Source organism: Branchiostoma floridae, chromosome 11 (assembly GCF_000003815.2).
Source record: "Branchiostoma floridae strain S238N-H82 chromosome 11, Bfl_VNyyK, whole genome shotgun sequence".
Classification (NCBI taxonomy): domain Eukaryota; kingdom Metazoa; phylum Chordata; class Leptocardii; order Amphioxiformes; family Branchiostomatidae; genus Branchiostoma; species Branchiostoma floridae.
In genome coordinates this window covers 2,655,850-2,683,564 of record NC_049989.1, presented here as the reverse complement: position 1 = coordinate 2,683,564, position 27,715 = coordinate 2,655,850, and the positions used below count along the sequence as shown (strand labels likewise).

General features: G+C 41.0%; 1 protein-coding gene and 2 long non-coding RNA genes across 3 annotated transcripts in view; 2 read left to right on the top strand and 1 right to left on the bottom strand.

The window, feature by feature from the left end:
- LOC118425573 (SH3 and PX domain-containing protein 2A-like) overlaps nt 1-17,954 on the top strand; it is a 45,903-nt gene extending 27,949 nt beyond the window's left edge. Inside the window, exons 2-22 of the mRNA XM_035834507.1 lie at nt 841-921; nt 1,302-1,377; nt 1,729-1,805; nt 2,180-2,274; nt 2,862-3,094; nt 3,624-3,731; nt 5,165-5,282; nt 5,930-6,106; nt 6,463-6,617; nt 7,039-7,167; nt 7,727-7,831; nt 8,342-8,459; nt 8,910-9,000; nt 9,157-9,224; nt 9,742-9,863; nt 10,233-10,364; nt 10,962-11,087; nt 11,400-11,625; nt 11,865-12,074; nt 12,537-15,718; nt 17,831-17,954. Of these exons, the coding sequence (XP_035690400.1) occupies nt 841-921; nt 1,302-1,377; nt 1,729-1,805; nt 2,180-2,274; nt 2,862-3,094; nt 3,624-3,731; nt 5,165-5,282; nt 5,930-6,106; nt 6,463-6,617; nt 7,039-7,167; nt 7,727-7,831; nt 8,342-8,459; nt 8,910-9,000; nt 9,157-9,224; nt 9,742-9,863; nt 10,233-10,364; nt 10,962-11,087; nt 11,400-11,625; nt 11,865-12,074; nt 12,537-12,639 (2,550 nt within the window). The 3' untranslated portion in view covers nt 12,640-15,718; nt 17,831-17,954. The remainder of the gene's footprint in view (nt 1-840; nt 922-1,301; nt 1,378-1,728; nt 1,806-2,179; nt 2,275-2,861; nt 3,095-3,623; nt 3,732-5,164; nt 5,283-5,929; nt 6,107-6,462; nt 6,618-7,038; nt 7,168-7,726; nt 7,832-8,341; nt 8,460-8,909; nt 9,001-9,156; nt 9,225-9,741; nt 9,864-10,232; nt 10,365-10,961; nt 11,088-11,399; nt 11,626-11,864; nt 12,075-12,536; nt 15,719-17,830) is intronic.
- LOC118425586 lies at nt 5,179-6,638 on the bottom strand. Its single transcript, XR_004832310.1, has 3 exons — nt 6,514-6,638; nt 5,865-6,122; nt 5,179-5,294 (listed from the first exon to the last, which is right to left on the bottom strand). It is a non-coding gene; the product is annotated as an uncharacterized LOC118425586 (long non-coding RNA).
- A 2,042-nt stretch (nt 17,955-19,996) lies between the features above and the next one.
- On the top strand, nt 19,997-27,412 carry LOC118425585. Its single transcript, XR_004832309.1, has 2 exons — nt 19,997-20,272; nt 26,015-27,412. It is a non-coding gene; the product is annotated as an uncharacterized LOC118425585 (long non-coding RNA).
- Nucleotides 27,413-27,715: the final 303 nt, after the last annotated feature.

Genomic DNA, 27,715 nt, shown 5'->3' with positions numbered 1-27,715 from the left:
TCTCGTTGAAAAATAAAACGTTTAATATTGTCATTTATTCTAGATAGAAACAATGACGTGCGAAAAATCCTGTTTGAAAAAAAAGTGAAATATGAATGTCTTGGAAACATGTCACTGACTCAATATCATCATTTCCGGTCCCCGTCCTAGAATATTACCGAATATTGTCTGCGGATGGACATTCACATTCATAACTGGTCACCAGGACTTCCTGTAGTCATGGCGGTTTGTTTGGGCTGTAATGGTTGTTTTCATTTCACTTGTTTGTTTTTATTGGGTGGTTGGTTGATTGGTGGTTAGTCTGTTGATTAGTTGTTATCAGCTATATAAATTTATATATAGGGCAAGGAAAAACGTATACATATCTCTTAATTAACTCCAATAATATCTCTTAATGAAATTGGGGGTATTGTTTGGTGCATCTGTTTTGTCTTTCTGTGTTTCTACACTTATTTCCACACGCCAGACACAGGAAAGTTAGCAAAGTTAGGTCAAAGGTCACAGGATAGCTATCAAAAGTTAGCTCATTCCCTGCTTTCAATTACCTGCTATATTCATGTCTGATGCCTTTTTGGAGCCAGTGTAATGAATGGAACAAGAAATTCCCAAAACTTCTATTTCACGGACATGAGAGACACATACATGCAAGCCCGAAGCACTGAAGAAGTCACATGGCGAAACATGTTTGCGTGTCGGCTCTAGACGGGAAATATACGGCTCCAGCGTCTTGTCTGAAGATGTGGTGTAAGTGTGTGCGGTCGGCTTGAGTTTGTCCTTTCCCACGTACTCTGCTATTTCACAGACATATGACATTTTCTGATTTTCGTTTGTGACATCCAGGCTTACGTACTGAGAGTGACTTGGTCTGAGGGGAGTGAACACGTGATCTACCGGCGCTTTTCCGTTGTCCATGATTTCCACGTAAGTAGACAAACAAACAGGCATTTGTTACCCAAACGCAGGTATTACTTAGTAACCTTGGCCAGAACTAACTTCCAACAATGGTCTGGAGGAAGGTCGGCTATGTGTGGCAGGTTAACGCTATTGAATTGTAGCAGATTTTGCTTTAGCGATATTGATTTTAATCGGCCAACATGTACCTATATTACAATAATAGTTTGAAGTGTGCGTGTAAAAAATGGCAAGGGACCTTGCACTTTGACATATTACCCACAGTGCATGTCACTGCACAGGCACACTCCAAACCGTGAGCAAGCTTATAGATACTAAGTAGGACAGGTCGTGTTCGTAATAAGAAAGTTTTGTTCCTAAGGATAACATACCTCAAAACATTGTTGCAGAATGAGTTGGAAGAAATGTTCCCATTGGAGGCAGGTGTCATCGATGAGAAGGAACGTATCCTTCCTCGTCTTCCCGGTAAGTCCTGTGTGTTAGAATATAATGTGTGTGTGTGCATGTGCGCGTGTTTGTGTCTGTGTGCGAGCGCGTTTGTGTATGTGTGTCTCTCTGTGTGTATGTGTGTGTGTGTGTCTCTTTCTCTCTGCATGTGTGCGTGTATGTGTGTGTGTATGTCTCTCTCTCTCTCTCTCTGAGCATCTCTCTTTGTACGTGTCACTCTGTGTCACTGTGTGTGTGTGTGTGTGTGTGTGTGTGTGTGTGTGTGTGTGTGTGTGTGTGTGTGCAGAATCTGATTCAAAAGCTTCAAAGCATTGGGAGACAGATATATCCAGGTTCTGACATGTTCTTTATGTGACCATGATTCTGCAGGAAGAATCCTCCTAGGTAGGACGCGGACACAGAAAATCGCGGAGAAACGTCTTCTTCACGTCGGCAAATTCTGCAGGGTAAGAGCAGAGTTTACTCTAATATCTATCCTTCATTGGTTCTAAGATCCGAATCTTATACAAAAGATAGTCTTGACTTATCTCGTCGAATATTTCCGTGTACTAGGATTTTGTTTTTTGTTTGTTTGTTTGTTTGCTTGTGTGTCCGTAGCCATTTTAATGCGTAGGGTGCTAGACTCTAAAGATTCCCCTAGCTGTTTTCGACAAGTGCAATAAATATTGGACGGTGTAATGTCCTGAGCTCAAGGACTATGAGACTTCCCAGTAGCGTGTATCGCACAACAATAAGGATTCAAATTCGCGATCTCTTGGTCCAGAAAGTGGATCACTAACCATTACGCTACGCACGTTTCTTCTTTCTCTCGTTTCCATAGGAACTGATCGCCTTGCCACCGAGGATATCAAGATGTAAATTTGTGCTGCGCTTCTTTGAAGCCAAACGAGAAGACATCAATCCGCCGTCAGAGGAGTGAGTCAGTTTCTAGTAATGATACACTCTCTGGCTAGCCCCTGAGGCGTCGCAAAAAATACTGTGTTTGTCAGTGAGGACACTTGATTTGGGACGCCATGTTGTCTTTTGTGACAAAGGATCTTGAAAAATTTTAAGCATGTTTGGCGACTTAAACGTTTTTATGAAGTTCATCTAAGGTATGCAGAAGGGCATTTCTTTTTTTATTAAAGCAACGCAAAAGGTGGAGAGTGGTCAAACATTCTAAAGAAGATCGCTAAGGTTGATAAAAAAAATCAAAACATCTACATTCATGCCGAACGTATTTTTCAAATTTAGAAAAAACGATTTACTTTCAAAGCATACTCAAAGGCTTCGCTTTGTCACTCTTGCAACTTCCTTCATGATGTATTTACGAGTGCTTAAATGTCACTTTCTGTGCTACCTTATGTTTGTTCGTAAATCGTACGTAGTGGCATTCATTTCAGCAACGTTTACAAACTATAAAGTATGCTTATGAAAACTTTTCTCTCCTTTCCTTTCCTCGCCATTCTTCCTTCTATGTTCCTTCTGTTTTACTAAAAACAAAACACCGTTTCTCTCTGTAGAGCACTGAAAAAGCCGGCTCTGAACCTGGCCCGCCTATCGAAGTGCCAATCGAAGCAGCCGGAGATAGTGGCTGAAACCCCCGAGACGGCAGAACCTCCCACACCCATCGAGGTGTCCAGCCCGCTGGCACTGGAACCCTACCGGACCATAGCCGCCTACGAGCGCCGCGGGGAGAACGAGATCAGCTTCGAGTCGGGCCTGCAAGTAGATGTGATGGAGAAGACTCGGAACGGTACACACTTGATATCTTAGCACTTCATATCAATGAATGACTGGTTTATCTGCGATGAAACATATGCATATACATACCATTGCAGCCATTGAGGGATTGTGGTATGGGACATAAACATTTGTTTAAAGTCATTAAAATCCGTTCAACAATGATACAATAAAAGGCAATGTACTTTTACTGAATCATTTTAGCAATTGCTCATGAACTAAGATCATCCCGAACTCCAATGCCAAGGTGAATCCGTCCATGACGCTACAGTGGGAGCATAAGAACTTTAAACCAAGAACGACAGTGAGATATTGTTTGACCCTTTAACCTTTCCTTCATGATCTCAATGAAAAGCGGCCTGTAGGCCGATTTGGACTTCTTATGAATAAGCAAAGGTTCAAACAAACAGTACGGAACAACGGAAGGCATTTCAGTACCTTGGAAATGGGTTTAACCGTAAAGAACCGTGCAACGTGTATGTCTCTTATAGGACGGTTTTGTTGACTTGGATTTTAAAGACCTTCACTGTTGTTTCGCACAGGTTGGTGGTTTATTTGTATCGATGACGATCAGGGCTGGGCGCCTGCGTCATACCTGGAACCGCTCACTCTGTCCGTGGGGACCGAACAAGAGGGGAAGGCGGGAAACGGTGAGTAGTAGATAATGATGAAACAGAAAACTATCATTCAGGAGTGAGATGTAGAGAGATTCAGTCCTTCTTGCAATAGTCCGTAGTTAAGTTATGACAGACAAATGTCCCTTGTTTATTACAATGAATAGATGATACCATAGGGAAGCAAATATTCGATTCAGCAACGCAACAGCGGCAAGAAACCTCTACCACTGTTGTACTATTCGACCACAGCGGAAGGTTGAAAACAAAGAGAAGACAAAGCTTGCTGTGCAGACTTCGACAATTCAACCTACCAGTGGAGGATTTGCTGACCGTCTACAAGTGCTTTGTTCGCCCAGTTTTAGAGTATGCCGCCCCTGTGTGGCATGGAGGTCTGACAAACGGACAACGGAAGAAAATTGAGAACATACAGAGGCGTGCAACTAGGATTATACTGGGAAGTAGCTACCACAGTTACTCACTGTCATGTCAAGTATTAAACCTGGAGAAACTCAATGATAGACGGGATGCCCTTTGTTTGAAGTTCGCGAAGACCCTGTACGCCTCAGACGAGTACCGACACTGGCTCCCCAAGCGTAGAGGAGACGTCAGCGGTAGGGTAACGCGACAAAACAATCAACTAGTCACATTGCCAGTACACACAGAGCGCTACAGAAACAGCCCAATTCCATATCTAACTACTTTGCTAAATAACAGTATGTAGACATGTGCATTAAGTTGATATGTGAATGAAAACCCCATCAAATTTTAATTCTTGTATTGTTATTGTATTGTTAAATGATCATGTATTGTATCGACCACCAATGTTAAATGTTCATGATTAGAAAGGATTACAAACGCTGAGATTATCCTGTTGCTGTAAATCATATCAATAGAATTTAAAAATACTTTTAATCTTAAGGCTGTAAATTTTATGTATAGGATTTTACCCAGCTGTATATTAATCAATTGTGAAAGGAGTGTGCAATTCAGCCTAAAGGCTGCGAAATGCTTCTGTGAAATAAACCATTATTATTATTATTAAAGAGAAATCCCTTATTACTCTGTGTTAAAAGTATGCATGCAAACAAAGTAAATAACAAGAAAAGAATGCATCAAAACGTGTTGCAAGGTAACAAGATTTTGGAAACGGTCATAAGTTTCGGGTAGCAAACATTTCGTCTGTGACTTAAGGACCTACAGTTCAACAGGTATTTAACAAAAAATCTAAGAGTTGTAAAAGATAAGGTGAAGACAAATCGAGCCTTAAGAGTTAATCTTGTCAAGCAATCACCTCTAAAGTTTATATATTCATGTCAGTGACACTGACGAAAAGTGTTGGATGCCATCTGAAACATCGAATGTTTCCAAAACCATACTCAGTTGCTAGAGTAACTGCTTTTTGACGTATCTTATTACCTGGATGTCTAACTTTTATTGACTTTCATATATGATGTTTTCTGATCCAGGTAAGAAGTATATAGCGACCCATGAGTATCGTGCACAAGAGGAGGATGAACTAGATCTGGAGAAAGGCACGGTGGTGGAGCTGCTCACGGAGTATCAGGATGGGTGGTGGCTTGTCAGGTATGCTTCCATCTTTTATATAGAAACAAAAACTCATTAATCACGTATGAGCACGTTGATAGAATTTTATCTAGCAGTGACTTCTTTTTAAAGGTATAGTTTACACATGTACCTCCAAAATGATTGACATGAAATATAGGATTTATAAATCAACTCAACACATTCCTTGCATCCTGGTCGCCATCTGTGTAAACCACAGAGCCACTAGATCACACTCCCTAACCTGCCTCCATTGCAGGCACTTTTGGTGGCCAATTCTACGGGTCGGCAGCACAAGCGACCCAGTACAAAACTGAACAGCCAGCAAAAGTGTATTATGCGCCAATGAAAGACGAAACAGTAATAGCCTCAACATCAGACTCATTTGGCCTTTTTCGTCTTTTTGGCTCCTAATACACTTTTGCTAGTCAATTCTACGGGACGACAGTACAAGCGACTCAGTACAAAACGAAATGACCAGCAACAGTGCATTATGAGCAAAAAATATGAAAAAAAAGACCCAAAAAGAGCCTGCAATGAAGGCTACTACCTTGACTTGTACGTAAATTAACTCTTAAGAATAGATTTGAGATTTGTCATCACCTCATTTACATATCATTCCTTCCTTCCTTCCTTCCTTCATTCATTGTACGTCCCTCCCGCGGTAGGTACAACGGAAAGGAGGGCTATACGCCGTGCGTGTTCCTGACGCCCCTAGCGGATCCCATCATTAATGTAAAGGTGTGGAAGAACCCGAACCGGCTGTCCGTGGCGCAGGGGGAGAAACAGGCTCTGCTGTCGGAGACGCCAAACCTGTCATCCGGGACTCCCACACAGCCGATACGGTATGTCATCAATCACCTAGAATCAATCAATCGACAATCAAGCAATGAATATCTATTCTTGAACTTAGCAGACACATGTCTGAATGCTTAAAATCGGAATAATGGACTTGAATTTTACAACTTCCGTTAAGGAAGCCAAGGGCGTCCTTGAGGGGACCGATGATGCTAGAAAAATGTAACGTCCTTAAAAGCTACTAAATAACGATGTGTACGATATTTTTTGTACTTCTGCTCTTTCTACAGAGGTTGACTGAATAGAATAAAGTGCCGTGGCGGGCACGGAAAAAAATTCACTTGGACATAGTGTATCCAATTAGTTAATGTTATAAATTCCAATTTTTACTGATTTTCCATAGGTCAACCCTCTACGGTCTGGAAGGATTACGTCATCAGCTGAGCGTTCTTACCCAGAATTCCACGGAGAACAACAGCACGACGGAAGAGGAACAGCCGAATTCGAACACCGACCCTTCCGACGACTCGTTCGAAAGCGACTGGGGGGACGACTTCGGTAGGGACCCCAGTCAAACACAGCTCCATGTATTCTAAAAAGACCTAGACGCTTAACATTTGAAAACAACTTACATTCTACCATGACATTTGTAAACACTACGGTTGCTTTGGAAACATCCATTAACATTTTCATCAGGTTGATATGTCAATTCAACAAGGCATTCAGGGTTTGTTTATTTATTTGTTTATTTGTTTCGCACTTAAAAAAGCCCCCTTCATCAAAGCCCCCTTGAATTCAAATATTTCACGTATCATCTACACTACTAAGTTCTAATGTCTAAACATTCTCTGATATATCTACATATTTGTTTTTTGATTTTTTTACCAAATTTTCCGAACCACCTCCAAAACTGATCACAAAGATTTACATTCCTTGGCGAGAATTAACTTTCTCCCATTGTTAAACTTGTCGCCACCAGACGCCACGGACTCAGAGTCTGCCGAGCCGGAGCAGTACCGCGCTATCGCCGCCTACCAGTCCATGGACGACACGGAGATCAGCCTGGAGGCCGGCGACACGGTAGACGTCATCAAGAAAAACGAAAACGGTAAGAATTTATTTTCTTTCTTTTCAAGCCACAAACAATGCATGTCATATTTCATATATTCAAGTATTTTCAGTTTTGGTGTGATATTTACAACGTACGAGGAACAACGCATGGATCATGCCTGGCCCACCGACCAAGCCGTAGCCTCTACCAGGCTCCGGGATCCGTGGTTCGCCTATTATATCGGATTTCTTGGCCGACCAAATCTTTTATCATATTATTCACTCTATTTTGACAGTTTCGACTATTTGTGCAGCAATCCGCGGAGCCTGGTAGAGGCTAACCCAGGTGTACCGGCCTGCGTTAGCGTTGCCAGCCGCTAGCCAATCAAATACTCTCCCTGCTGCTGCCGCTATTGGCGGGAAGGTTACCAGCCAATCACGTTCCCTTCTGATCGCAGGCGGCGACGTGATTGGTTGGCGACGGCTGAGTCAGATCTCAGCGCAACGAGAAGGACGAATCGCAGGCCGGTACGCCAAGGTACATACCAACGGAGGGCCTGGCATAACATTATGGTGGATAAAGGAAAATGTTTTTGTATAATATTTGTGTCTACCAGGTTGGTGGTATGTGACGTGTAAGGGTCAATCTGGCTGGGCTCCGGCCTCTTACCTGGAACCAGTGGACCACTGCCCGGAAAAGGACGAAATAGCCCTAGGAGAAGGTAATTAGCATTTCTCATAGCAGAATTAAAGCTCACCTGTGTTGGTACAATCCATTTTGAAGTTCCTACCTTTCGTTCAACACTAGGAAATTGATTACCTCAAATTTTCGATCGCACATCCGTCGACCTTCTTTAGGGACACGTGACTCAAGGTATGAATCGTGATTGGCTGTAAGATGGGGCCGATATAGCCCTGGTAATCAATCATAGAAGCTTTACAGGCAATTACAATTAATTACTCAAGTTACGTGTCCCCATTGTCACGTGCTCAGTTTAATTGAATCACCACTCCTGAAGAAGGTCAACGGATGTGCGACCGAAAATTCGAGGTATAAGCAATTTGCTTGACTGTGTTCACCGAAAATTACAAACCCAAAAAGTATTTCTCATAGACTTTTTCATGCATGCCTTTATCGTTATACTATATCAGCTGCAATCTGATACTTAAAGAGGTAGATGGCGTGCGTGACTGTACAAGCCTGACTTCTATATGTTGAATCCCGACCACAGGCGAGCGGTACATCAGCAAGTTTGACTACCACGCAGAGAACGAAGACGAGGTGGATTTCGAGCGGGGGGAGACCCTGGTGGTGCTAAGGAAGTATCTGGACGGCTGGTGGCTCGTCAAGTAAGTTGTACCTTATTGTAAAAGAATGAAAGAAGAAAAGGGAAGGGCATTTTGAGCAAACGTACTTATCCTCTTCCTCACTGGAGAGACATGATACGAGACCTTTTTCTTCCATCTGGGTCTGTCCTACGCCATAATCTGAACTGATTGCAAGGGAAGCCCTATGGACGCTAGGACACTGGGACGCTGGGTCCTTCTCTCTTTCTCCATCAGGCCTCCGATCTATAGCTTGGGGGACCACGGGTCTTTGATCATGACATACAATATTGATAGACCTAAAAGAATTTTAATTGATTATTAACGTCTGGCCTTACTGCAAATGTTCTAGTCATATAGTTGAATTTTGTTAATACTTGGTTGATAGTTCCCAACAAATTTTATCAATAATAGACCAATTCCTTGATATCCGTATCATCTACCGCATATCCGTGATCATCCTGAATTTTTCAGGTTTAATGACAAAGAAGGATTCGCGCCATCCACCTACCTGGCGAAAGAGGACGTCGGGCAGAGTCTGGAGTATCCTTACGGTGGACCTGCGGTGAGATTTCTAAATAATTATGAACAATGATGACAAACTAAAGCAAAAAACGTAAAGAATATTGTACAGCAGAGGACTGGCAGCTTAATGACAAGTAGAAGCAACTACTTTCTACGATATATATTGTTCTTATTATGTTTCTCTTTGTTACGTCAGGAGGGAACAAATGCCCAGACGAGTGACGAGGAAACACAGATAGCAGATAAAGCCCCGCCTCCCAGACGGTAAAGTTCGACTTTCAATAAGTAGACCTTTATTCAGCATCACATATATAGCTATGCTACGTTCACAATAGGAAAAGGGGGCTCCGCCGGGTAGTTAACGGGCTGTTTTCAGTTTCTTTGCATTTTCGGGCGTAACCCCGACGTGACAATGTAAGACACCCTTCGATTACCGGGCTATTTTGTGACATTGTCGGGCCCCGAATTTTTAAACTCGAAGTTAAAATCAGCTCTGACCCCGGCGACAAATAGACGCCGTAAACTGTTAAACCGTGAAAACACCGAGAGGTACCTCTTTGTATCCGGTAGTCATACGGGACAATTCTGTGGATACATAAAACGACGGGGCACACAATATTCCTTGATATACACTTACTTTTCGTTTCCACAAACATCCGGATCGGGTCCCGGTTTAGAAATGTGACCGTAGCATAAGCAAGGCCAGCCGCGTGTACAGATGTCAAGGCAACAGCAGTTCTTTCACCAGACACAACATGGCACTTCTCACCGTTCCACACAGGTGCACCATTTCCGTGGCTGACTCCATGTACCCATCGTTCCGCCGCGTGGCAATGGAGAGGGTGAAGAGTGAGGAATGCGGGAGCCCGTCGCCAGAAGATGACGCAGCAGTCTCATGTTTAGGTACTGTAAATCTCCAATTGTTCTCGGTGATTTTATTCATATTCACGAATATCAGTATCCAATGCATTACTGGTGCGCTAAAGAATCCAGAACGCCTCGAAAACCTACTTTCCTCTTTCAGTTAATGCGAAAATATACGAATTTGCAGTATGTCTGTAAAATGTTATGCGTTTGAGCTGTTCAAATTCTGGTCAGATACATTTTGTATGAAATTCCCTGGTGCCCGTCACTTTTAATTTCTCTTTATATTGTATAGTTTCTTAATCTTTATCCGTTGATTTAAGATTTTCCACTATGTTGGTGCTAACTTTTGCGTGCAACTTTAAGAAAAGTCACGAAACGAGACTATTTACTCCCGAATTTTGGCAGGTGACAACTGGCAGTTGAAGAGCCGAGATCCCCGGGACGTCCTGATGCGCAACCTGCCTCCCCCTCCGACAGAGAGTGGTAGCATCCATGGCGCAAAGCAAACCTTGAAGAGAATGACATCAGCTGAAGAAGGTAGTGCTGGAAGATTTGAAATCGTACCTATTTATGATGATATTTTTCTTTTATTCATTTTTTTTACGAATATCTCGTTGATTCTTAAGGTCCATTGGCGCATTTTTCGCTTGATTAAGGTAACACATATACGTAGTAGAAAATTGGAGACACGTTCGTGGAGCAGGAAATAGAACATTGGAAATGAGATAACTCTGGGACCTAAAGCCTAGCTTCCTTTTAGTGTCCCCGACACGCCTAGCACGCACAAACAGGCACACCGAAAAAAAAAATACCGTTTTACGGAGGTAACAAGGCTGTAGTGGTAACTTCAGATACAATATGCCATGTACTGTGACTGGAATTGTGGGCAGTGACTGCAATAACCACATGACTTTTCCCCCAAATTTACAGGGGTGTGTCTCCTGACAACTCTCAATCAGTACTCGCCATAGTCTATCCCACTACTTTGGCAATGAAATTGTAACTTTTCAATAGTGGGGTTTCCTTTCTTTCGGCCACTTTTGATCAGAACATGTAACTTGCATACACTGTCAACTAATTTTACATTGTATAGCTATAAACAGAAGTTTTAAATCTAATTTTTATCGATTTCAGAAGCGAGAAGAAGGAACCTAGAGACGGAAACGTACCGAGCTGTCGGTGCTTACGAGAAAACGTGCGAGAAGGAAGTCAGCTTCACTGCAGGGGCGACCGTGCACGTCATACACAAGAATGAAAACGGTAACGTCTCAATCCCACAGCAGAGCAATGCATTAATATTGATTACACGTTTTGTAAGAATGCCTGAAATTGACATAGATGCACCTTTGCAATCATGCTACGTTGACGTTTTCGAACTTGTCTGTATAACTTTTCCGTGTGACTTTTCCAACTTTCTGTACAATTTTTCTGTTTGACGTTTCTGTGTAACTTTTCTGCACAACTTTTCTGTACAACTCTTCTCTTCAAACTTTTCTTGATAGTACTTAATTATATAACGTGGCATAGACCTTGCTATAGCAGTTGACGATACTGTATTTTTCGGAACCCTAGGGTGGTGGTACGTGTGGATAGGTAAAGACGAGGGCTGGGCGCCAGGGTCCTACCTGGAGCCGATCGACCACGATCCGCAGAGGGACACGGTCTTCATGGAGGGTCGGTCCTCCGCCTACATCACCACGCATGCGTACAGCCCGCAGATGGAGGATGAGCTGCAGTTCGACAAGGGTCAAAGGGTAGAGGTCATCATGAAGAACTTGGATGGCTGGTGGCTAGTCAGGTAAGTAGACACTTCGATTACACAGAAATCTGCGATAGCAATAAAAACGTTTTGTTTTCGTCTGCGTCGGTAGGTGACGCCATGTTGAATTTTGACGTCATGTATGCGCCATCTTGCACCATCATTTAACATCATGATTAGAATTTTCAATTCATTGACTGAGTACGAACGTACGTGCCTCCTATTGAGCATAAAGATCTATTGATCTTGATCTCTGCCTGTTCGTCTGTTTACCACAGTATCGCTGAGAAGCAAGGCTTTGCTCCGGCTACCTACTTAAAGAAGGTGAACAAGGTGTCCCGTCGGTACAAGAAGGACCTAAGACACCCCAGAAGTCGGCCCGGCAGTACCTCCAGCAGTAGTCAGGAGGAGGAGATGAAGGCCCTGGGGTTACACGACATCAGCTTCATCCTGCCGGAGCAGCTGGAAAACGCAGCGCCGCCGAGAAGGTACCGAACAAACAACCAACTTTGTTTTACGTTTATGAAGGTTAGACATCCGACCATGCAGGTATTACAATATTCAAATACAGATTTACTTCCGGACGTTTCGAGTGATATCCGTCGCTAGAATGTGCTGGAACAATTCAAGACAATTACATCTAACTAGAAAACGGGTTGAATGCGTAAGAATCGTATACGAGAACAAAGTGTTGGACTCTAAGGAAACCTTAAATCCATGTCACACATGACCTCCCGGCCTCCTCCAGACAATGGTTGGGAATTAATCATGAGCAAGGTCATCTGCGCTTGGGATATGCCAGTTGGTCGGCAGGGTTGCGAGGATAGGTCTCGATGATGAAGGACCGTATTAAATCGTAATGTCATTATGTTTAGACGATCTTCACTCAATGACAATTGACAATGTTCATTATGAAACTACAAATCTACGGAAACCGTTTCTATCGGCAGGTGTTCCATCATGGAGATTGGCAGTCGTCTGAAGAAGTCGTCCAACCGCCGATCCGGGGTCAGATCCCTCTACATACAGGACCCCATCCCGGAGGATCCGTGATCGGGATCTCATGCAACACTAGATCCCTGTCGATATATGATCATAATCACATCACGCTCGATAGTAGATCTCTATCGATATGTGATCATAATCAAATCTCACTCAATACTAGATCCCTGTGAAATATGATCAAAATCAAATCTCATTCAACACCAGATCCCTGTTGGTACGTGATTTTAATCATATCTTACTAAATTGTAGACCCCAGAGGATCCACGATCTCAATCACACAATCCTCGATCCCTGTTAAAACGTAATCTTGATTAAAAAAACACTCGACGGTAGATACCACTAAATATGTGATCATGACCAACTCTCATTCAATAGTAGATCCCTGTACGTGATCTAGATCAAATCTTACTCTATACTAGACCCAGAGGACCAATGATCTTTGTTAAGTCTCACCCAATCCTGGATCCCTGTCAAAACGTAATCATGATCAACACTAGATCCCGGTCTATGGGTGATCATGATCAAATCACACTCGATAGTAACGTTAGATTCCACTCAATAGGTGATCACGACAAAAAACTACTCAATACTAACAAATCCCACACAGAACAACGATACACTTCTATAGGCTAAAGTAAACGAAATATCTTTGCAGACAACTTGTGGGTAGTTCGAGTTTATCAACATGGCATTGTATAGAACATACGCACAAGACTGGCGATACAATTAAAAGAGTTTGAAGCAGAAAATCCTGACCGAGCTTACTGCCACATGTACATGTAGTGATGTACACAAGAAACAGAACCTGATGTAGTAGGTTGGTAACTCACTTTGTAACTTGTACCGAATTGATAGCGTATATATTAAGTGTAACAAAGTTATAAAGAAGTTTTTACCCCTACAAAATTGTTGAAATAAGCACGTTCATCGTTCCGAGTACGCATGAGCAGCGACTGGAATTGTGGGTAATAGTATAAACGATTTGCATGATAATGTCTAAATGTGTTTAGTTTATCCTTTTGTCTCAGTGGCCTTCACCTTTGACATATTACCCATAATACATGTCGCTGCGCATGTGCACTCAAAATTGTGGACGAGCTTATTGTCATCTTACTGTAACGTTAGCAGGGCTGTAAAAGTTTTGTAACCCCTACAAAAGTGTTGAAATGCAAGCACTCGTAGCAAAGTGATTCAACAAACAGTTGGGGAAAACTAGTCAGTCTGTAAAAAGAAACTCAAGAAAATTTAACCCCTACAGAATTGTGAACGAGTACTTCATCATGCCCTCCACAGTAATTCCTAAGTAAAAAGTTTGGAACCATGCGTTCGAACATGGCAGGTGTAAGACGTCGCGATTTACTGTGCTGACATCATAACTAAGTGTGTACTCTGTAAATATGCCCACGGTATGGAAACGTGGCTTTGGCCGTGTATGTTACATCAGTTTTGAAAGGACCCCTATTTGCAGATGAATTATGGCTTAGGGCGTGCCTCACAAGCCATGTAGAGGGATACAGTTCACAACGGGGTCATATTTGCTCGGAGGATGTTCCCGTCTGGTGAAAGTCTTTAACTGTTCTGACGTCAAAGCGGGTATCTCATATTCTCCAAGCAGAGGTTGAGTCGCGGAGATATAGTAGAACTACTATATCTCCGCGGCTCAACCTCTGCTTGGTGAATAGGTATCTCATCGGAATGCGCCAAACTGCGCTAGGAAACTGTGCCAACTTTGCGAAATTGTGACAATTTTCTCCTGTGGTCACACTGACGTAGCCTCTACCAGGCTCCATAGGTTGCTGCAAAAATGGTAGAAATTGGCCAAATTCAATGGCCGAGGAATACCTTAGGTCGCAAACTGTACTTCTTGGCCATCAAACTCCTCTGGCGGGCGTATTTTCTGTCTTATTTGGCCAATTTTGACTATTTTTCCGACTACCTGTGGCCGAGTCTGGTAGATGCTTACACTGACGTGCAACGTGTTCGCGTATAAATCCCAGATAAGCCCAACAAAACGGCTGCACCCAGATGTCACATCTGCAGATAGATAACTTTGATGGGATTCACAATGTTTCCACTACATCAAAAATCCAATGTACAATGATTTAAAAAAAAATCAATTAGCAAATACATTTTGAAATCAAAATCGAAATTTCAGGCGGCGAATTGCGCAGATAATTACCATGAGCCACTTTGCGAATACCTGGCTCAGTCTGGCGCAGTTTTGAGATACCTGCAGTTTTGATATACAGTCTCTACTAGACATCCATGTACAAATGTGTATATCGAGTTCTCTTTGGGGTTGTGTGCAATAATCTTCTGAAACGTTCTTAGGCTGTTATAAATATTGTATACAGGTACAGGATATCTATCTGGAAATAAAACCGGACTGAAGACAATACGAATACTCGTGACAAACATTTTTTACACAATCTTTTGGGTTACAGACGAGCAACAAGTGCAACCACGTCAACAACCATATCGGACGCATTTAATGATTTTGTCATAAAATGTACATGTAGGCCATGTTTGTAACCAAAGCAGACGTCAACAAAAGAAAAGCCGCAGGGGACGGTGTCAGCTGTCAGTCTATCTTCGTTTTATCTGGATCATCCCGAAAGATAAGCTTCTATTCCTTGACGACATAAGAGCGAGAGCGGCAAATAATCGGTTTAGAAATAAGCGATAATTCTGTTACAGATAGTAAAAACAGTTTTACAAGACAAGCTATACAGCTAAACGGTGACGACACGAACGAGGCTTGTAACTGTTTTGAACAACAAGAGCACCACACCTACCATCGCTATGAAAACATTTCTTTTCAAGCCACCTGTAAGACTGTTGACACGATCCCCTCCCGTTCCAATGAGCGCTTCTGTACGGATGAGAAGATTCTCTAATCGACAGTGACACAGTCGGGTGGTCGGGGCAAAGGTGCTCACCTGAGGGACACCGTTTACAAGATGTCTTTTAGGGCGACGTGTAACTCGCTGTCCACTGCAGGAATAGTGGCTCTGTTTCTTATGAACGTCGCGATGAGTTACATGGTGTGGGTGGACCGTTATACGTTCGTTAGGCAAGACGCCCGCGGCAACCGACAACTCGGCGGCTTTCAACATACAACCCAAAGGTATGGGTTAGTTAATGTAGTATCTATATCTGTATACATAGTCGGTGTAACACACCAGCCTTGCAGGCACACAGTACAACAGCAGCTGGTTATATTACACTGAACGACCTGTCACACCTAACCTTTGCACACCTAACGTATGTACATCTAACTGTAAGCGTTGTTTGTATCTATCTAGTGAGGGTGCTCCTACATTACTCGGTGACAACGAAGGACAGTTCTTAAGAAAAGCGAATTAATTTTGAACACCTTGATACTATTTTACTATGGACGTGTTGTTTTCTATCTGACAGAAAAAAGGTCGTAAAGTGAAGTCTACAGGTTGGGGTTTTTAAATACTTACTTAGATAACTGTCCGACGGGCATCGGTGCATGTCCGTGACAGACCGGTGGTTAGTGTGTACCTAACCTCATTTCGCCGGGCTGAACTATATTCACTGAGCACTCTTCTCTCCACAAGAAGCAGCTATCTTTCTACACCTGTCAAATTTACAGGGAAAGCACCCCCGAAGGAGGTATTTCCCCAAAACATTTCTGGTTGATTATTTCTGCTAATTATTCCAATTCATCGGGTTATTGGCAAAATTAATTTCCGAATGCCAGGCACGGCTTGTAACGTTGTAAAGCTTGAGTCATAGAAAAAAAAAGTAATTCTCTTGTCTTGACGACGTTGTCAACACAAGCGTCATGCTTTCATCTTCCCAAGCCACGCGTGCTGTGATGCTTGGCTCGTATTGTTCCACCAGATATGCTTGAACAGTCGAAAAGTGTCCTTACTTTACCGGTAAAGGTCAATGAACTCACAAGGGTTGGGCCGACGAAAAGCACATAGTCATAGTCAAAACTGTCAAGTCAAAGTCCAACAATTCTTTAATTCCAAGAATGCCTCCTAAGAAATATATGATTGTGATATTTGCCACTCAGATGTAGTGAATTTGTGAATAATATGAGACTGTGAATATTGTAAATTCGGCATATTATGTGTTGCGGAGCATATTTGCATTATTAATGAGATGACGTTAACACGTGTTGAATGCTAGGGTTTTGTGTGGTGGGGTGTGGCTTCAATAATTATCCGAGCTAAATTGTCCAGGCCATTCTATTGAAATTGGTTGTTTTGAAGGGAAAGAGCTTCCAAAATATCATTTTATGTTGAATGTTTTCAGACGTCTTTCGTTTGAAAATTTAAGCCTGCGTAAGCTTTTTGTAGAAGGGTGGCAGAAAGTGATCTCGACCAGTTTAGGTTAGTCTCTACCAGACTCCTGATCGCTGGAAAAATCGTAAAAATGGAACAAATAGAGGAGTAAGCCGGCCAGAGGAATATAACCGGAATATAAATATGTTCCCTGGTCGGCTTACTCCTCTATTTGTTCCATTTCTACGATTTTTCCAGCGATCTGGTAGAGACTAAGTTTAGGTGACTGAAGAGCTATTATTCCACTGCTCGTGACAGAGAAGCCAGGTTCCTATCTCCTTCCGACAAGCACAATGACAAGTGAATCAAGGTTTAAGAGCGGTACCATAACCGCACTATCATGTGTAGTGGTTGCGTGCTCCTTTTCACATGATGAAAAGCTGGAGACAAAAGCATCTTTCCAAAGTTGAACTAACCATAAAATGTAAAATGGGACACGCCCAAGCTATGGAGGTACAGTATTTTACAATTGATTTGTATCGTAGATACAATCAATAAAACTAATCGCATTTGATATAGAAAACAATTACCAGAAATGAAGTTATTCCAAATGACCATACACGTTCAGTTAACGATATGGCATTGACCCATAATTTTCTACAGCCCTTATATTTTTTCTCGAGAATGAGAGTTCAGCGAAATTCGGACGATTAAGATTAATGCATTTAGCTGTCAGATGTAACTCAAGAACCGTTATAGCTTGAACTGAAACAAGAAAAGAGTGTAGATAGATAATTCGGTACATAGCATTTTAAAGCATGAATAAAGTCATTCTGAACGATGAAATTTCATGGCTACTACTGTGTAATTATATTTGATATCAATGTTTCTAACTTGCACGTGTAGAAACAACGAATAAAATGTCATGAGGTATGACTAACATTGGTTCTATTGTTATATGCTTCTTTCTTTTCCAGTACCGATGTGCTGGAAGACATGGTCATGACGACACCAACACGCTCCGGTAGTCTGCGCAACATCAGCGCTGGTCAGGCAATTTTCCTGACTGGAAAACAGTCCTTAGTAAACAACATAAACACCGTGCCTCAAAATAAAAACATCGTGACTTTTAATAATAACACCGTGTCTGTAAATAACAACACGTTACCTCAAAATAACACTGTCCAAAAGGCTCCAGCGCCGAAGAGAAAAGTTAGAAGAATAGTCAAAGTTATCAAAGTACGCAAGAAAAAACGCAAGACTCCGGAAATACCAAAAAAGGAGACGAACAATGGAACAAGAAAACTTACAGATTCGCCAAATTTACAAAAATCTTTAGATAGCCTGATAAAAACAGTGGCTAACAAATCCATGGTGGAAGACATACCACCAGTAGCATCACTATTGCGTACCGAGAACACTACGAATCAAACTTCTTTAGTGTCGTCCAGTGCGGTGAAACAAATCCCGAATGCTGCGACAAACTCGACCAAACCTGAGGCAGTAAAAGCACCTCCGAAGAAGCGGGTAAGGAAAGTTGTCCGAGTCGTCAAACGTGTCAGGAAGCCAAAGCCAGTTGTTGGCGCGAAACCGGAGTTGCCTTTCCTCACAGAGACGTTTAAAGCACTCAATAGTACAACACTGAAGCCGGGATATTATAACAGCACAGAGGTGGAGAAAATGAGGTAATTTTTTTCCCTTTATCTGAATGGATAGTTTTGCTTTTTTTACCATTTCATACGTTTTGTATCCCTTTACCTCCTTAAAAACAAAATTAAGGTATTATAAATGTTTGTTTGTTTGTCCTGGTATGCGTACACAGTTATGTGAATATTCTACAGTGGCAGCATGTAAGGCGAAAGTGGTGTAACAGGAAACTTGGAGAATTGGAAGTATGGTTTCGAAGGCATTTGTTGTTGAGGGCTAGGATGACTCCTGGATACACCTACAAAGAAATGTCAGATCGTTAGGGGTATACGTACACTTAGACCTTGTCACAACGATGTTCAGCGATTTGTATCTGGTCTCATCATTTTGTATGAATCAATTAATATTTTTAAAAAATGAGTTCATGTTATAAAGATGATATTGATAGACTCCTCGTTTATAACTTGGTTTTGACTCAAAGTGTGAGTTTTAATCCTGGTGTCATCGATTCTTGAATCTTACTAACAAAGTGGTATTTTCATTGCTTTCTCTAGAAAACACATATTGAAGCTTTACAGTCCAGACAAACACCTGACGATGACGACGTCGGACCTAAGCGTCGGCCATCACGTCAAGTACGAGACTGGACCTGGAAGTTATTTCAACGTCACCGAAAACTTCCTCAAGGTGACCCCAATGGAGTCTCCTTTACGTGGCCGCCATTTTAACTCGTGCGCAGTCGTAGGGAATTCTGGGATCGTGTTGAACAGCAAATGCGGTCGAGAAATCGACTCCATGGATTTCGTTATAAGGTGTAATCTTCCTCCAATTACAGGGTACGAAAAAGACGTCGGTTCGAAAGCAAACTTTACCACGATGAATCCGTCGGTAATTCCTGTGTACTATAGAAAATGGCTGAAGAGCAAAAAGGACCATGAACGGTTGCTACGTCGCTTAAGACAAATCGGAGACCAGATCTTGTACGTTCCCGCCTTCACGAACCCCGGAGGGGGGCACACGAACGTCATTGCCAGGTTCATTCTGCAATATAAACTACAGATCAAGACGGCGTTTCCACCGCCGGGCATCAACAATGTCATCAAATCGTACGTTTACATTCCTCCTCTTTTTAGATTCATTTTTCTGTAGATGAAACTTAACCATAGTCAGGTTCCACTGGCGTAATCAGTATATGTTATATTTGCAAAATCATGCCGGTGTTTTGATTGCAAAATAGTGCCGGAATTAAGGCTAATTTCGTGCACAGTCTAAAAGTAAAATAATGGAGTATGCCACTAATCTCTAAACATAAGATACTGCCTTTAACATTGTGGGGATTTGTGGATAATGAAAGAATGAATTGAATTGACCCATCTTAGGTTAAGCATAGAAGGTTGGTTTATGATCATCAATAAGTATCAATTGTGGACGGAATAAGGCTAATGCGCATGCTATGAGGTACCTCGCCGATAATCTCCAAACTATGTTCTGGAGAAGGTCCACCCGATTCTATCATTATTATCATAAAGGTTTGTTAATCATGGGGCATGATTTGCGAATACGTTCGGTTGATCAGTGCCTTCCCATGGACTGAGGCCGTCTGATTAGCGAAGAGTTCGCGCTGGGGGTAATCAGGAGTCGGGGTCAACAACCCGTGATGCTGACCCAACATGGCGGCGCCCACAGATCGGACAGAAGGTGTGTGGCGGTCGGCGATATGAGCCTGGAAACTCCTTTCCAAGCATATTCATTCCACGTAACACGTTCAACAGGTAGGTCTTATAATCCTGGCTCCGGTTTTCTCTTTGATAACCAACAATGAAGTATGGAAAAATCATGGTTTGAAAACCCGAAGGTGAAGTAGCAGCCATATAATTTTGTTGTACGGGGAAAAATCATTTTTGTAAGCCCTGAGCGGTTTATCATATGACGTTGTGGTCACTATATACCCAACTTACCTTGCCTACTACTACTACTAGTATCTTAGGTGGTAAAACTAGTCTACGAATAGTGACACAACCGCCTATCCTGGTAACTATGCCATCGGGAGCTGGTCGCTATCTCTACGGGCTGAGAGAGTGGCCCGTCCGCCCAGTTCACCAGCGCACGCCAGGGAACTTTTACGGGGTTAGGTTATTTACAACGCAAAAGCCCAGGTAAACCCCTCTGGTAACGAAGTCTCATAGGACTTCTAATCAGAAGCAGGCCGACTGGGCCGTCAAACACCCCTTATATTATAATTATAACGAAGCCGACCAGAGAATGGTGACCTGACCTGTTACTGGAAGCATTATATTGTAATGTAAGTTATAAATTAAGTTTAGAGAGTTCCTCAGGCCAGTTATGAATGGCTGGATAAAGGGATATAAGCAATTGAGATACAAACAATTTCTATAATTCATGTAACAGTGAGATTCAAATGCCATTAACTAACCAGTCCAATGGGTCCAAACCTTTTGGCCTGGCGGTTATGGTGCTTGGTTCGTTAGTTGGTCGGCCTGGGTTCATTATTCCTGCAGTAAGCCAGGAGACTGTTTCTACTCGCATCATCACGTGATGGTGTGTCCTAGTGCAAAATAAATTTTGGATAACAAATAATGTCTTCTTCTTCCTTTGAGTGCCATACCTGATTAGGTTGAGGGCTCAGGCACTGGGGTGAGGGTGGGGTAATTTTCTAGGTGTACAACTGTAGATGCAGGTGGTTTGTGGGGCTGGTTGGTGGCTGGTGGCTTTTGGCTCCTCAGTGGGTAGGGGCGCCACTCCCTGACCGCCACTCTGCTGTGTGGTGGCAAGAACCCGTAGCCTTTGGTTGAAGTAAATTACTGGTATGGAGGGCATTCTTATATGCCTCCCTGTTTTTGGCTTGGACTATATATTCCTGGAGGGCATTCCAATCGCGTGATGTTTGATGTAAAAAGAATATCGGTGGTAATCAGTTCTTGATGAAGAAATTCAAAAGGCCAGGCTGTTATCTGTGTTCAACCTAAAGCATCTAATTACATTACACAAAAGAGTTGACTGTCTAACTGTTTCTTTAAGTAGCTCACTATTAATAAAGGGTGGGTACCGGTTTTTCTTAATGTTAATGGACCGGTCCAGAAAAAAACGAACCTGAAAAAATTGGTGGACCGGTTGTTGGACCTATTGGAAAAGGAACAGGCATTCACACGTTTTGGGGCCTACCATTCAATGAAAATAACAAGAGCGAAGTAGAGTAGAGCCTATAGTCAGTTTTACAGTCAGTCGTACAGAGGCAGTTAGCCTTGTAGGATTTTAAAAAGCCAGTGGGAATCAAACATTCCACAAAACAGATTTCTTTGTAGCGAAATGGACCGTTGTTTTGAGTATTGTCCATTCACAAGTTTCGACATACTGAATCAGGTCTAGGTTCAGGTCCGGTTCAGGTCCGGACCAGGACCTGATCCTCTGGACCTGAACCGGACCTCGGTACCCACCCCTATAGCTCATGATCACTATATAGCTAATATTGCCATGTGGAAAAGTGCATTCAAACCAGTCAATATATCAAAAGCTAACTCTGTTTGAGATTAGGAAGGTTAACCTAGGATGATGCAGTGAACATCACAGACATCCTTTGATTGTGGTGTTATATATATATATTATATACTTGCTTATAACCTCCTCGCTTGCATATACGATACAGGAAGCAAAATATGCCCTCCTAGATTCAATAAGCGATGAAATCATGAAACACAGATGTGCTACTTGCATAATATTGATGTTTAAACTTTAATTGTATTGTCTGCTTAATCCTTGAGCAAATCTGTGACTGTTATTATGATAGTTTACTTCAAATGCTAAGTTTGTTGAAATGATAATTGATAGGAATCCTGTTCTCACTTAAACAATATACAAAATCTCAGGATTTATGACTTGATATGGAGACAGTTATAGGCAACACCAAGTTGCTTTCTTCATTTTCCACATCACCTATTGTGTTTTATGATTCACCACATCTTTATTATTGATGTCTTGGCATTGGTAGCCATGGGGAAAAAAATTTATAGCCATGGGGAAAAGAAATTTATAGCCATGGGCAAAAAATGGCCACTGATATGAAGTTTAGACCTTTATTGTACAGTTTTGCGAACGAATGAAGACCTTTATTGTACAGTTTTGCCCAACCGAGTATATATATATATATATATATATATATATATATATATATATATATATATATATATATATATATATATATATATATATACATACATGCATATATATATATATATATATTTACGTATACAAGGATCACAAATCTAGTCTAACACAGAAGTTCTAATAGTTTGGCAGGTAAAGCCAAATTGGCTGAGGCCCTGACAGATGATGTCACTCAGATGGCACCAAGGAGGTTTTTTTTTAACCTCCTTGGCTCACTCATTGCTTTCATACACTGTGTAAGGTGGTTTCTACCTGTCACCCAAATCAGGCAATTTCAAACCTAAAATCGCTATATAATGAGAACAAGCCAGAAACTCCATTGGAGGTATGCTTATTGTCTAACTCAGTTGTGATATTCATGTCAGTTCCCCATGCCCACACCCTTGAAACTCCTTTCTTCCCCTATACAACAAATGTATCAGTTATTCTTGCTACATGTGTATATACCAAAAAGAAATTTTTTGCCGTACCTCGTAATTTTTACCGTACGCCCTGGAAATACTGACTGTATTCAATAATTCTTAACGTTCCCGCTAGAAATTCTTGCTGTACCTGTTCTCCATCCACAGGTGTAGCACAGTGGTATCTGTTATGGTATGATTTATCAGGCATGACAAGACATACTAGGAATGTGTACAGGTGCTCGGCAGTGAAATCAGTACCATCTTTGTTTTGAAAGCCTCTCCATGTCATGTTCTCTGCATAAGATACCTGAAACCTTTAGTTTACTCTGTTTTGATATTCAATTGTCTCTGTTATGCTGTTCAGGTCTGGACTTGTACCTAAACCTCTGTAACTGATTACTGTACCAGTACCTGATGGTACATCTACATGTAGTTACACATCCCTAGCTAGTTTATTCAAATACCCTTGTGATAAATGACTCCCCCTTATCAACTGACTGGTCACTAATTTCCATAGTCAGAATGCAGGGTCATTAACTTTTGACACTGTTTCACAGCTGAAACTCAACTTTGCAGAAAAACGTGGAAAGCCAGAGTTAGGGTCAATATGATTATTATGATGAATCATAAGATAATCCCTGGGCTCGAAATACATGCACTCAGGCTACATGTCTGTTGATTTGATTATATGGATGACATCCGAATTCGCTGCATCAACTTTCAGCTGTCCAAAGTAGCTGAGAAATTAGCAAACTGTTGTAAATTGCAAAATATTAGAAAACAGATACTTTAAATAATGTCGTACAATAACAAAGTCAGTTCCATTAACTGATTAAGTCAAAGAAGGTGTTTAGGAACAAATATGAATAATATGTTGTATGACATGAATATATTGTTGAATGTTGTTGAATGAAATGAATATGTTGTTCAATATACCATACTTTGGTTTCAGAATTATACCATATTTAAGTTTAGTCTGGTATCCTTTCTGCAGTCCCAAAGGTTTTCATATGTTCATGTTCATCCTTAATCATGGTTTAATAATAACTAGTCAGCACCACCTTATGATGAGAAGTAAACCAGTCATAATTGTCCCAGGAAAGTAGTAATAGGATGTACATCTATAGGCAGGTTACAAAAACTTTGGTTGTGGTCAATGAAAGCAGAATATCATCCTATACCAGATGCTATGATTAGGAATTGCATTTTCCATGAGAAATATCATATTACTTTATTGGATAATTCCTATCTATATGCATAGTTTCTTTTTAAAATATCAAAAGTAAGCAATATAGTCAAAATACTGTAAACTTTTAGCTAAACATAATCCTTTTTGTTAGTAACCCATGATACACTTGACATTGAACACACCACTTATTCATTCATGGCCAGATCACATCACTTCTTACATTGTGTGTACTCTATATTATTTTTGCACCTGTCATGAAGCACTAATGATAATTAGCCGAGCTAATATTTTATATCATTCAACTTTGAATCAATTACTGTGCAATAGGTGACACCCAGGCACAGGATGGTCCAGTCCTGTTCACGAATACTGGTATCAACGTTAACTGTCTGAATCAGGCTCCAAGGGGGTGTTTGTACTCAATCTACTGAATTCACCAGAAGACCATTAGGGCCAATCCAGATTCTGACAGTTCATACCAAGATTGGCAACTTGGGATCAATCATTGGGCCTGTGCCTGACCTCTAGGGTAAATCCAGTGGTATGAAAGAGTCTCTGATTAAATTGTCACAACTTGATTATACATTAAATGTTCTATATAATAGACCTGAATTGAAGATCCTAGCAAAGTTGCTTTATGATGGCTCTAGCACATGTGCCTGTGAGTGATAGAGTATTGCCATTAGGTGTGGTGCAATATTGTATTACAAGCATGCAGAGCTCTGCAGCTTGTTGTACCATAGGCATTATATTCATCATCACATGAGAACTCTAGCTACAGAAACACTAATAGACCAAAACAGTACTCTCTTTTATTGTAAAAGAAGACCAGGATAAGAGCCAATTATAAAACTTGTGCTATAACTTTTTTTATTCATCATTGGTTTTTACTAATTTTGAGTTATCATGTCACCTGTATGGAACAGCATTGCAAAGTGGGACTTTGCTAAGTTGACTTATTTTTTTCTAAAAATGAAATGGGTGTTAGTGCCAATCCCTGTTATTTTGACAATGACTACCAATATACTTTATTGTGCAGAAGTATAGCAAAATACACTCAATAGAATCCTTTTCAAGAACTAATAGTAATCAAACACATTAATTTTATAATTAGTATACAGATGGTGTTTTGAGCACATTTAATGTAATATTACCAAACAAATCAAAACATTATGAATATGACTCTATGAGTGTGAATGTGTGTGTATTTCTATGTGTGTGTGCATGTTTTTGTGAATAAGAGTGTGTGCGCGTTTGTGTCTGTGCATGTTTGTGTGTGTGTTTGACTGTGATTGTGTGTATGTGTATGTGTGTGTGCTCGCTCGGGCATTTGTGTGTGAGTGTGTGTAAGAGTGTGTGTGTGTGAGTGTCTGTGTGGCACTGTGTGTGTGAGTGTCTGTGTGTGTGTGTGTGTGTGTCTGTGTCTGTGTGTGGCACTGTGTGTGTGGGGGGGGGGGGGCATGTGTTTGTGTGTGTGTTTACAAATTTAGCTTTTCTACAGTTTCTGATGGGTGATGAGCCACAGAGACATGTGTCAAAAGTTATATCTACAGGAGAAAATTGATACATCTCAGTAGTGTCTTTATTGTTGCCATAGATCACAAGATACTAGTCAGATACCCTTTTATGCCTACCATAAGCACCAAGAACAATGCAATACAGTGTCTCTGTTAACGTATCCTTCACCAGAATTATGTCCATCACAACTAATGTATATTTTTGTGTTGCTGTTGCTATAGGTGCTGATGATACTCAACCCAGTCAGGCCACCAGTGTGTTATCTGTACACATGGGATGGCAGCAGACGAGAAGCTGATTATGCAGAAATGGATTAACCTGTTTCTGCATGGAGGAGTCATCCATGAGCACCAACTAAGTCCCGGTAGTAATTAAGAAAAATGCAGTGAGGTACAGTCTGTACTGTGGAAAAGTTAAGCAACTGGTAGAAGTGTATATAGATTAAAAATATGCAGTGTGCTGTGTTTGTAATTGTTACATTGCCATTGATACATCTGATTCAGATGCTTTTGGAATCTTTGGATTGAAGATGTGATAGAAAATGTTGCAGCTAATACCTAATGTATCACCATTAATGCAATGTTGTGACAAACCATTTTGCGTGTCAATTACAGTAACTTGCATTATATATTCCATAACTATATATGCTTAACTTGCATTATATATTCCATAACTATATATGCTTTCAGTAACTGTAATTGTAAGCATGACTGATTGAAAAGGAGCAGTGACTTTCTGATGTTCTGTGTTTTACCATATATTCCATATATTGAACAGCCTTAGAATGTATTAAAGGTAACTATAGGGAAGGATAGAATCATTATACTATTTATGGATGTGTGTTTCAGATGTTCTGTCAAAAATAGGTATATGAGCAGTTCCTGGTGAATAGATTTTAAATCACAGAATTTCATGTTTATAGTGCAGTACGTGCTTTTCACCATAACCTGTACACACATGTATGAGGTCACTCTCAATGTAAGACATTGTATGTGTTGAGACCTAGTGTGAGTCTTGCTAAGCAATACTGCCACTCAAGGACATGATGATAGGGGTAACAAGAACAGGGAATTGATGGTTAAGAAGCTTTTATTTTTCTTTTGTTTTGTGTGAATATAATCTGAATAATTAAGATTTATCTATTTTTCCATATCAGTTTATTATGTAACTGTATGAATTTTCCTTCGTGGCGAATTATATATACAAAACATACAGTAAGTGCAAAGACATGCAAGGATTATATCCAAATGTATGAAAAGTGTTGGCCTTTCTTTTCCAAGTATTGGATCCCCTAAATTTGTCAAGCTTTACTTTGCAGTCAAGTCATCATGAAATAAACAGTGGTCTTGATAAACACAGTGAGTCATCTGAGCTTTATGAGTCAATGGTTTAAGGGCAGGTAAGCAGTCACCAATATTCCTTATTTAAGGATGAATAAGATTGTTTTAACTTACCATGGTGATGTAAGGACTCGAAAACAAATCCACCATATGCACAGTCTTGAAGTTGTCATGTTGTCAAGTGACACCGAATCTAATGACATTGCAAATTTCTTTCAAGTTTTGTTTTTAATATGATACATGTATCTCTTCTATTAAACAAAATGTTTGGCTAGCACATCTGTGTATATTATTATTATTATAACCTCCATAATATATTCATGGAGGTTATATTTTCAATTAGTCTAGCGTTTATGTGTGTGTGCGTCTGTCTGTAAATAATTCAAGAATGGCTGAATGGATTGGTTTGATACTAAGTGTGTTGGAATGGCTGAATGGATTGGTTTGTTACTAAGTGTGTTGGTGGGATGTGAACGATCGATTTTTGGGCCCCTAGCGACATCTTCCTTTGATACTGCCGTTGAAATTCAATTTTTCCATATATCTTGTGTTGTGAACAAGGTATGGACTCGATGTGTTAAT